The sequence below is a fragment of the Typopeltis vanoorti genome, chromosome 3, assembly GCF_054136105.1.
Source record: "Typopeltis vanoorti isolate ZY-2024b chromosome 3, IOZ_Tvanoo_1.0, whole genome shotgun sequence".
Lineage (NCBI taxonomy): Eukaryota > Metazoa > Arthropoda > Arachnida > Uropygi > Thelyphonidae > Typopeltis > Typopeltis vanoorti.
The window spans coordinates 134,656,290-134,668,563 of record NC_143551.1 but is presented as its reverse complement, the minus strand read 5'-3'; the positions used below and the strand labels follow the sequence as shown (position 1 = coordinate 134,668,563).

At 37.3% G+C, this 12,274-nt stretch overlaps 1 protein-coding gene across 7 annotated transcripts in view; it reads right to left on the bottom strand.

Moving 5' to 3' along the window:
* Nucleotides 1–12,274, bottom strand: part of LOC150108580 (latrophilin Cirl-like) — a 780,008-nt gene that overhangs the window by 50,230 nt on the left and 717,504 nt on the right. For all 7 annotated transcript variants that reach the window (XM_090416024.1, XM_090416028.1, XM_090416025.1 and 4 more), the window contains 2 exons: nt 7,719–7,942; nt 1,581–1,630 (listed from right to left, as the gene is read on the bottom strand). In XM_090416024.1, the coding sequence (XP_090272150.1) occupies nt 1,581–1,630; nt 7,719–7,942 (274 nt within the window). The remainder of the gene's footprint in view (nt 1–1,580; nt 1,631–7,718; nt 7,943–12,274) is intronic.

Genomic DNA, 12,274 nt, shown 5'->3' with positions numbered 1-12,274 from the left:
GAATGAACTCCTGATGCATATTCCATTCACTTTGGGAGGAAAAAAATGCGTGTTCACCTGGACTTGTCTTTTTTTTGGACCTAGTGATGATCATAGTGCTACTTGCAGCATGCTGAAAGTTTTGAAAATAGTTTTAAAACAAAACCTGATGGAAACTTTTTGTCCTTTTTCATAATCCAATTTAAAAATCACAAATTACAATGGACTAACTTATAATGAAGTGGCATAACAATACCCAGTGATAGTATGTTTACTGCTAGCTGTACATGCTCTTTTTGGCAATCCAGAAATTTTTTTGTTGCACAGATGTAGTATCCTATATCTATGCAATGTAGAATATACATGTATTTCTTTTTTTTTTTTATGTGAATTCTGTTAACTTATAGTATGTTAATATTAGTATTGTGGGCAGGCAAAGGGTTGGATAACTCATCACCCCCATCTCTTTTTTTCCAGTTGTTTTGCATCTCTAATAAGCAGGGTGCTAGTTTCATGCTAAGCGATATTCATCTTCCACTTAAAGACATTTATAAACATCCATGCACACAGTGGAATTTGAAACCACAGCTAGTTGGATGGAAAATGGATGTGGACCAGGCTAGTACAACAATTCCTGAAAGTCTGAAAAGATGCTGATGACAACTGAAAGTAATAAATTATGTTTGTGGCTAGAATTTCTACTTTCATGACATTCAGGTTTTGATACTGGAGGAAAGTACAAGTTGCAGAAAAGACTTCTTATAACTATTCAAGGGGAGGTGTTACAGCAGAATGAGACACACTGTGCATTTCAGATTGCATGGCAGGTGGGATACCCAGAATCAACTGTCAGGATGATGTTTTCCATATGATAGACTGTCATGCTCTGTGAATATTTTATCTTTGTGAAATTCACAAAATTTTGTCATACTTTGTGAAAATTTTGTCCAGAGGGTACATTCATGATCTTATGCCACCAGCCTGAGTATTTTGCACTGTTACTCAGCTCCTCTTCTATGTCATAATGACAAAGAAATAAGAGCTGAGCAATAACCTTCAAAATGTCACGACAATAACAGGCAAAATATCAACATTGGTAATTTAAATAACTTTACTGGTTATGTTAAATCCACTAATACAACTAATATGTATTTTATTGTTGGTTACAGAATCCCATATTATAATATGGGATGTAAATACTCTATATGTTATCCCAGAATTAAATGCAATTATGATACCAAAAAAAATAAGTTGCACTCAGTTAGGATATTGCTAAATAGAGTAGCATATGTTTGTATGTTACAAATTATATCAAAAGCATGAATATACAATTAACTTCAGTTCTAACTGTAAACATGACTAGACAACCCAAATTATGTAGTACGATTGGGATTGCAAGGGAAGGGTCAATTTACACTGAGACTCAGACATCAATCTCTGGTAAATGTATAGAATGAACATGAATTCAAACATAAGGTAGGGATAGATTTTATGCTAAACCAGAGCAATAAAACATTTCTTTTAATTATACAAAACACATTGCCTACTGTTACCATTTTTGTAAGAATAAAGAACAACAATGGAAAAAAAAAGCTATTTACCTTAGATGGAAGTCCCAATACACACACAGAGGATTTGTTACATTGTCCTCCTATATACAAATAACAAAAGTTACTTGGTGTAGTGAATTAACAAGTTCTACTTTATTTCATAAAGTAGAACTTGTTAATTCAGAAATATAAATCAACATAATATAAAGACATCAAGAGTATGTTTTATTAATAAATTCAGAAATTTATGTTCATTTGATAAATCAAATACATCAGAATGTGCATTCTCAAAAGATCAGTCAAGTATATTCTCTGAAAACATAATAAATAGTATTGTTTAAAAAGAAGAAAAGAATATTATCTCCAGTTTTCTTAATTATCATCTGAATGTAATAATTAAGAAAACTGAACACTATGCCCCCTTACTTAACTATCATAGCCAGATGAAAGAAAGAATCTGACTTTATAACAGCAAACAAAATCAATCAAAAGATCATTGCTCGATCATCGTCATCATCAAAATTCCTGGCATACACTCTCAAGATATGTGGTGATATAGTATTCTCTACACAACTAAGTTTATATTATTGCTAGCTTCCAATCATCTATTTTTTGGTAATGATCAGATTGCATATGGACTATTGTGTGGATATGTGTGGAAGCCAGCAGCTGGAACTACATCTTACTCTTGTTTACTTAAAGCAAAAACTTAAAGCAGTGGCAATGTTCTACTTCTACATGTTACCTTTTGAAAAACTCTCCACAGTGTTCATTTGGTAAGCATCTTAATAGCTTTTGTTTCATTCATATTATCCCCTCTTGTATTTGTACAAAAACTGGTAAAAAGCATGATATCAGAAATGATGAAACATAGCTATATAGATTACCTTCTGTCAATCTGCAGATGCTGACAAATACAAGAGGGGATAATATGAATGAAACAAAAGCTATTGAGAGATGCTTATTAGATGAATACCAGGGAAAGTTTTCAAAAGGTAACATTTAGAAGGTAGAACATTGCCACTGCTGGAAGCTGAAAAAAAGTAAGATGTAAATTTTTTTTAAGGAGAATGGTAGATGCATGGAATGCAATTATCATCTGAATGTAATAATTAAGAAAACTGAGCATTATGCCCCCTTTACTTAACTATCATAGCCAAATGAAAGAAAGAATCTGACTTTATAACAGCAAACAAAATCAATTAACATGTTGCCTAGGTATGACTTTGGTGAGATGAGGCGGAGAGCAAGGATTATGAATGATATGCTGGCTGAAATGTGTGAGGAGACAGGAGTACGGTTGTTAATGTGTGGAATGAGTTTGAAGGATGAAGTGAACTGTATGGGAGCGATGGACTGCATTTGAGTGGTTATGGTGCGAGTCGCTTGGAGAGACTGCTGCTGGAAGGTAGAGAAGTGAGTAGAGTGAGAGAGAATGAATCAGATCAAGCAGGAAGTGATGTGGAAGAGCAGGAGAGTAAGACAGGAGAGATTGAAGAGGTGGTTATGAATGAGGAAGTGAGTGGTATGAGTATAGAAAATGAGAGAATGGGTGTGCAAAAGGAGCAGGGAAACAAGAAGGCTCAGGTTGGACAGGGGTACACAGTGAGAAAAGTGGATGCTCCGAGAGGAGGTGAGAGCATGTGTAGACAGGAAAGGAATGGGATGACCTGAGATCAAGAGGAAACAGTTGGAATTGAAACTGGTTTTAAAATGAATAAGCAGAAAGGGAAATGGCCCCAGTTGAGCATGGAGAGATCACATCGAGTGAGTGGTATCAGCGGAACTAGCTGCAGATCCAGAAATGCGCTGTTGTGTTTGTATAAGAAACAAGGCAAATGAAATGGTTGCATTAATTGTATCTGTTCACCCAAAGATTGTCGGAATAAGTGAGACATGGTTGGAAGAGGACGACATCCTGACAGGAATAGAGATGGAAGGGTATGATGTGTTTCGTGAGGATAGAAGGGGTAAAAAGGGAGGGGGAGTGCTATTGATGATAGAGAAAGAGTTATGTCCATACAAAGTAGAGATGCAAGAGGGAAATAGTACCAGTGGTTTTGAGGCAGTATGGTGTGAGATAGAGGTGAATGGAATCAAATACTTGGTTGGATGTTGTTATAGACCAGGTAATGTGGATGGTGGTGATAATAAAATGTATAATCAAATTAGCCAAGCAAATAAGAAAAGGGTGATCATTATGATTTTAATTATGACAATATAAACTGGAATGATGAGATAGCAACTGGAAGTAAGGAAAATGAGTTTCTTGAGTTTCTGAGGGATAACTACCTCAGACAGTACGTAACAGAGGGCATGCAAGGATTGAGGATCTTGGATTTGGTCATCTCATCGGAGGATGTAATTATAAATGAAGTTTCAAATCATCCACTAATTGGTGAGAGTGACCATGAGGTGATTACCTGGGTGGTTGCCAGCAATGTGAGGACCTCTGTGAGAAAAGGGTATATGTGGAACTACAGGGGGGTGATTATGAAGAACTCAGGAGACAGCTTGCAGGTGTAGCATGGAATGAGGAGTTAGCTGGAAAAGAGATCAATGCAGCTTGGGGATTTTCAAAACTATCTAGTAGATGCAATGTTTAAATGTATTCAAGTGATATCACCCTTGGAATACAGTAGGTGGTATCAGATGGATGAATAAAGAGATTAAGCATGTGATACAGAGAAAAAGGGCATTGAGAGGCAGCATAAGAGAAATGGAAATAACAAATTTCATGAGAACAAAGACCAGGCAAGGAGGGTGACTTGGTTGGTGAGGATAGCTAAAGAGAGGTATGAACAGCAGTTAGCTAATAAAGCCAAAAAGAATCCTAAGGAGTTCTTTCAATATGTAGCCAGCAAAAGAAAGAATGATTATGGAAGGATGACATTGATAGGAGAAAATTGTATAAAGACAGCTGTTGCAGAATGTGTGGTGGAGATACTTAATGAGCAGTTCATAAAGGTCTTTTAATCTTGTGAATGTGACTTCATGGAGAGATTGAGAGCAGTAGATGATGGGGAGGAGAGACTAACTGTAAGTGAGCAAGAGGTGTATGGGGAGTTCAGTAAACTAGATGTTAATAAGGCTGTGGGACTTGATAATATATCACCACATATTCTGAAGGAATGTGCCAGGGAGTTGACACCTGCCTTGACATATTTTTTTAATACGAGTCTTGCACTCGGTCAAGTTCCTAAGGAGTGGAAGGAGGGCAAGATTGTGCCACTTCATAAAGGAGGTGATTGAACTCAAGCATCAAACTATAGGCCTATCTGTGTATCAGATGTTGTGGTTAAGTTGTTGGAGAAGCTTGTGAGAACTAGGATCCAGAGTTGGGTTGACAACAATGGTATTATCTTTGATGGACAGCATGGATTTGCTAAAGGGAGGTCAAGTTTTAGTAATCTACTTACTTATTACAATAAAGCGACTGCTTCCTTGGACAGAGGAGAAGGATACACAGTAATATACTTAGATTTCGTAGAGGCTTTTGGTTAGAGTACCTAACGATAAATTGATAATCAAACTAGAGCAGATGAGGTTGGATATTAGATTAGTGCATTGGATTGGAGACTGGCTATCTGATAAGTATCAACAAGTTGTGTATGGGGGGAGAGCAATATCCAGGAAAAGGAAAGTCACTAGTGAAGTGCTTCAGAGATCTGTTTTATGGCCATTACTGTTTAACTTGTATATTAATAATATTGGTGAAGATTTTGGATGGAGATATTCAGATGATGCAAAGTTGGGACAAACCATGAAGAGTAGTGAAGATGTTATGGCCTTACAAGAGGACTTGAATAAATTGAGTGATTGGGCACGGAAAGGGGGATGCAAGTTCAATGTTGCAAAATGTAAGGTTTTAAAATTTGGAAAACAAAGATGGGATGCAGAATTTATGCTTGGTGAGGATATATTGTTGGAGATGGAGGAAATAAGAGATCTTGTGGTGATAGTGGATAAGGATCTGAAATTTATGGGACACATAGCCAAAATTTTGAAGACAACACAAAGGCTTCTGGGAATGATGCAGGGGACACTGACGTGTAGAAGTAAGGAGATTCTTGTTCCATTGTATAAGGCTTTGATTAGGCCACACATGGACTATTGTGCCCAGATTTGGTCAAAAGTTTTCAGAAGGATGAAGAGATGTTGGAAAGGGGTCCAAAGACGACCGACTATGGTAGTTTCTGACCTCTGGAATGTCGAGTATGAGGAAAGATTGAGAAGATGTAATTTGTAGAGTCTGGTGGACAGGAGGAAGAGAGGGGGGGGGATATGATAGAGACCTATAACTTGGTAAGGGGTTGTTATAGGATCAATGCTGGAGAAGTTCTATAGAAAATAGTGGGAGAAGCAGAGGTCATCCCTGGAAACTGTATAAAGAGGGTGTGAGTAGGGGAGTGAGAGGCAGGTTTTTTTCATGCAGAGTTGTAAATGATTGGAATGCCTTGCCTGAAAGTGTGGTGTCCGCAAGGAGTTTGAATGTGTTCAAGGCACAGTATGACGAGCTGTGTGTGTGATAAAAGAACCTCCCAGATGAGTCTTTGACTGCATGAGGTCTTGGGGTAATAATAATAATAATGCATGCAAGGATGGTGAGATTGCAAATGGTGAAGAATTTTAAGATGTTGTATGCTAGATTTTATAGCAATGAGTCTTTTGGCTTCATGAAGGTTATAATACTAATAACCAAACCAGTACTAGAAAATAACAAAATTATATGATAACCACAGTAATAAACTTTAATGAAAGTACAAATATTTTGTGTGTGTGTGTGTGTGTGTGTGTAGAAACAACAAGCAAATCAAAGAACAAGGAATACAAGGTGCATATAACAATTGGCTTACTAATTAAAAATGGCTGCCCATGCTAGAAATTAATATTAATAAACCCAGAAAATAAAATTAATGTTCACATAAAATTAGAATCTCCAAAATTTTTTTTTGGGGGGGGGGGAAGAGAGAGAGAATCATTACGTTTCAGGTTAGGCTGATGTAAAAGGGATTCACAACTTCCTTTTGAATAGGTGTTCATATTTAAAACTGCTTCATCTCACAGGATACTATGCTTAGTGTCAATACTCTGTGCCAAACCAGACTTTTGAGGTTTTATGTATTCAATGTAATACTGATGCTCATAAGATTAGATCTTTAAAGATTGTACTAAATTTCTAAAATATTCATCAAATATGCAAAGGGCAGAATGAAAATTCTGTGATTTCATGATTTCTGTTTCCTGATATACAAAATTTCCATAGCTCAGTCAGTTTCTATCTAGGACATGAAGAACTATTATCAGGACTTTTCAATTAAAGATGAGTTATTTGGTGTTAACAGAAATGGCAGAGCAGTCTTCCTCCAGAAAACCCTGATGTTTTATCCTATAATCAGACAAACCAGCCAGTGGAACACTTGCAATTTCTAGACAAAATATATATTCATGAATAAGACTAACCATGAGCCTCCATAGCTTAGTCAGTATAGATGAAGCCCTTTCATCAGAAAGACCTGGGTTCAATTCTCATCAGTGATGTGAGAAACCTTTATCTGGTCTCTCAACTAAAGGTGAGTTAGCTTGTCTAATACGGAAGTGGGGGGTCCACCCAAAAACTCAACTTTTTTGTCCCCAAGAACAGGCCAACTGGCCCATGAACAGACGCAGGACACACCAGGAGGTATAGAGCTAACCACCTTATCCTCGAGATACTGTTGCAGTTAAATGAATAGAAAATCCTTGACACTGCAAGGTAAAAGAGGAGGAAAGGAATAAGAAGAAGAAGACTAACTATCTTATTTAAAAATTATTGTTATGAAAGCCCATCTTAGCAGGCTGTGCACCTTAAGTTGTTGAAATTTTAAGGGCAGTAAGCACAGCAGATTATCATTACTATGATGATTACTTTACATGGTAGATTCCAATAAAAATAATTTCTCAAAATAAGTTTAAAATGTTTTAAGCTGAACCATATAAATTTCCAGAAAATTAATTATAAATAGGAAAAAATGTAGAGAAAACTATCATATGGAGATGAACTCTGAGCAAAATAACGTATACTGTTATATTTTCATATTAATAGAAATTTGGATAATCAAAGAGTGAAAGAGATAAGAACATTTTATCTGATGTGTAACATTTCAGATGGTATTCGTTTTAATTAGCTTAAACAGTGGAGTTCCTTACCTGCAAATGTTTCAAGGTGACAATGGCTGGCTGAGATAACCTTATTTTTCCTTGTCTTCCTACCGATGCTGCAATGACCCTCGAATTAATTATCCATGTTGAATTTTGGGGCGGTACCTCGCCCTCCAAATGACGATGATGAATAGTAAGAGGCTGAAAGCCAGGCTCGGGTTTCAATAGTTCATCTACTCTAGTATATGCCATAAAAACAACTTTGGCAAGTCCTGAAAAACAAAATATATTCTAATAAATACAAATACAACCTGTGTTTCATTATCAATAGTATTTTAGTATATAGAAATTCAGCTGAAGCCAAAGTGCACGTGTCATGTTTAGAAACTGCTATTTGAGAAAAAGTAAATTTATCTATGTTATTAAATGGTATTGCTTATAATTTAATTCTACTGAATTTGCTGATTTTAAACATGAGTATTATAAATAAAAGAATACTTCTAGTAAAAAGTTATATTTTATCTAAGCAAATGGCAAATTTGATTCAACAACTAAGTTGGTGTCAAGTATTAACTATGCACTGTATCTATTTCAGAATAAATCACCATAATACTGTATAGCATATAAATGGTATTCCTCCTATTTATTTTATAAGTATTTTGTCTTTCATCATAGTGTAAAATGGTTCCACCACACTACAACTCATTTCAAAGGTTGCTGCTTTCTCAATAGAACTTGCAGGCACCTTCAGAATACCATAAAGATGTATGGAATCAAAAAAAAGTTAATAGCTTTATGAACAACACTTCCAACCAAATGGGGGGGGGGGGGGAAGTACAGCCAAAGCTTTGGTGTGCTGCAGGACTTCACCCTCTTTGACCGCTACTGTTTAATTTGTACATTAACAATATAGGAAAGGATCTGTGGGGATTTATTTAGCGTATGGCAATCTACATGCAGTTATAAAGGTAAGTCAAAATAAATATACATGTATATTTATATATGTACTTTCTATATATATATTTATAAAATAAATATATATAGAAAGTAAGTGACAAACAATTAGAATAAAACAAAGACACTTATAGGTTAATATCAAGTTGTCTGATCCAGCCTATAACAAATGGTGTCACCTCCAGGAAGTCGTTTCTTTGGCCTGTGTATGCATGAAGACTGCACCCAGTAGAGATGTGGTGGATTGATTGATTCGGGTGTCTGCAGTCACATTCCAGTGAGGGAATTTTTCCCCACTTGTAGAGAGAGAGAGAGAGAGAGCTTGCACATCTTCCATGTCCAGTGCAAATCCTGTTCAGCGTTGTCCAAGTCTTTCGGCTCAGTTCCATACCTGGGATGTTGAGATGATGCCTATCAAACTAAGTTTGGAGTTGAGCATTGGTATTTATGCTCCACGTTCACTTCCATTGTTCTTTGGTGTTGTAGTTGGTCATTCTCAGGTGTTTAGCTTCACAGAGAGGCAGCTTTCTTGATTTCAGTCTGTTGAGCTGTAGCTCTAGTATGTCACTGTGTATAGGCAATTCAGTGTTTCTGAGTATTTTATCATATTCACGTAGTAGAGCATCATGTCTTCCTAGGTTTGGTGGTATTATGTTACTCAGCATTGGGAGTCAGTAAATAGGAGTTGTTTTTATGGTTCCAGTGATAAGTCGCATCGTTGTGTTAAGCTGGCGGTGAATTAGTTTGGTATGGCAGCTGTTGAGCCAAACAGGAGCACAGTACCCTGCCACCAACAACCCAATCCGAATGTGGATGTTCTTAATGTGGTTGCTGCTGCACCCCAAGAAGTGCCACAATTTCTGGATGATGCTGTTTCTGGTTCTAATTTTTCCAGCTGTTTTCAGCATGTTTCTTATATGATAAGGTGCGATCAAGTGTAACTCCTAGGTATTTAGGATATTTGTTATGATGTAGAAGTGAGTTTCAAAATCGGATGTTCAGCTCATCATGTGCCAGTTTATTGCTGAGATGGAATGTTAACACTTCAGTTTTACTTTGGCTTGGTTGCAGTCTCCATTTTTTAAAGTAGTTATGCATAGCAGCAAGGTCATTTGTGAGAGTTTCCTCCGTCCATCTTAGTTCTCTATTTCTGATGGTTAACGCTATGTCATTTGCATAGCAGAATTTTCTAGATGCTGTATCTGGCAGGTCAGCTACGCATAGGTTAAATAAGAGAGGAGCCAGTATTGAGCCTTGTGGTAGGCCGTTGTTGAGTTTCTTCTGATTACTGATATTTTCTCCAAGGATAACATGAAAATATCTATCGCTGAGCATATTATTAACAAGCTGTATTGTTCTTCGGCACAGTAGTACTTTCATTAGTTTATATAGCATGCCCTCTCCCCAGACGGTGTCGTATGCGGCAGTTAAATCAAGGAAAACTACAGAAGTTTTTAGATTTTGTTAAAATCTTGAAGAAACGGGCAAGCCATTTTTTGGTATTTTTGTCAGCATGAATAAGAAATTCCAGGTGAACTCTGTCAAAACCGGGGCCTTTCCTGTATTTGTATCAGCTAGTGCGTTGTTGATTTCCTCATCGCTGAAGGGTCTTGCATATTCTGATTTGTCTTGTAATTTTGCCTTCAGGTCTCTGACTTCTCTTTTAACTTTAATGGTATGGTTTTTATCACTTGGCATCTCGAGATTCTAGTAATGTGGTTAGCAACTTGGTTTGGTGTGACATCTGTCTTTTTAGTAGTCATCGTTGTAGAGCCTCCTAGCTTCTGTAATACATGGCCTGAGGTCCAGTCCCTCAACTGTTTCGATCCAGCATTGTTGTCTTGCTGCGTCCAAGTCGTGAAGGAGATCTTCTGCGATTTCCAGATCACCGCCCTCCATAAATTTTTCATAGAGCTTCACTCCATTCATTCCATCCAGGGATATACTCCTTTCTGTAACCCCTAGCGATATGTTTTTTAGCTGTAGAGATGACAGCTCCTACAAATCAATTGTAGTTATTGGATACAGGAGGTATGAAATGAACACACTTGTCAAGGTCAATGGCATATTTTTCCCAATCGGCTCTTCGAAGGTTCCATCTCGGGTGAGGAATTGATCAGACAAGAGGTATTTTTATGCCCACTTCAAGGAGGACTGGTCGGTGTTGGCTATGAGGGAAGTCACTGAGAACTCTTCTTTGAGCAGGTAGAGGTTCATTCATGTTGTTAGAGGTGACGAAGCAGAGGTTAGGATTATAGTCTCTTCTCCATGCTGCTGATCTGAAGGTGCCACGTTCTTTAGCGTCAAAGACCAAGTAGATATTGAAAGTTTCAGCCCAGTCGGCGAGGGCTATTCCGCATTCATCATTTCAAACATACTTCCATAACTCATGGTGGCTATTGAAGTCTCCTGCATATATAATTGGGTGGCTCAAAAAAGGGAGGACTTCTTGAAGCCATCTGTGGGGAACTGTATAGTTATTTGCTGATGATGCAAAGTTAGGTAGAGCTTTTTCGTTAATACAGATATGCTAAAATTTTGCAGGATGATTTGGATAGACTGGAAGTCTGGGCAAAGGAGAACGAATATCAGTTTAATGTGGCAAATCAAATGTGTAAGGTTATGCATTTTGGGGTGAAAAGATTACTAATATATCACAATGGTGGAACTGTACTCCAGGAAATTGACAAACCCAGAGATTTGGGAGTGTTAGTTGATAGGGAGTTAAAGTTTAGATGGCACATAGCAAAAGTGGCTAAAGCAGCTCATCAGATTACTTGGTTATTGAAGAATACTCTGATGAGCAGAGACAAGCAAGTTATTGTTCCTCTTTATTAATCCTTGATAAGACCCTATCTTGGACTACTGCATGCAGATCTGCATGTTTAGGATTTCTTGGCAATGAGGAAGAGGTAGAGAGGATCCAGGGGTGAGTGACTAAGATGGTAGTAGGTCTATGGAATGAATCTTACAAGAACAGGTTGAAGATTTGTGGGCAGAAACTGGCTGATAGACAGAAAAGGGGTGATATGATTGAGACATACAAATTACTAAATGGTTTTTACAAGATTAACAGAGGAAAATTTTCAGAACAGGTCTTGGTGGGAGAACTAGGAGCCATCCTTGGTTAGCAAGGGTGTTAGAACTAGGCGTTTTGTTTGGAGAGCGGGACGAGTGGAATAAACTGCCAGTCTGTTGTAGGTGCCATGACTGTGAATGAGTTCAAAGCAAAGTATGAAAGATACTGCGCAAATGTTGGATAGTGCATGATATGATGTTTAGGGCCTCCCCCGATTAGTCTAAGGACTCCTTGGAGTATTCCATATTTATAATAATAATAATTAAGAAAGCCTTTAAGAACTATAGACAACCAGTTTCTAGATCTCCAGATCTACTCTCCTTATATTAAAGGGATTTTTGAACACATAGCTAAAGTTCTAAAACCACTTCAGATTTTAATATCCTTTCATCCTGTCATGAAGATTTCTACTTTCCTTTCTTCACTCAACCTTCTAGGCATCCACCAGATCCCATATCCCTATGGTTTGTCTTAATTGGGACATTTTGACAGATCTGCAGCTGTCCATCATGAAGAACATAAATCTTATATCCAGTATCATGAACTGGAACAGTCTGGCCTAGCAAAGCAT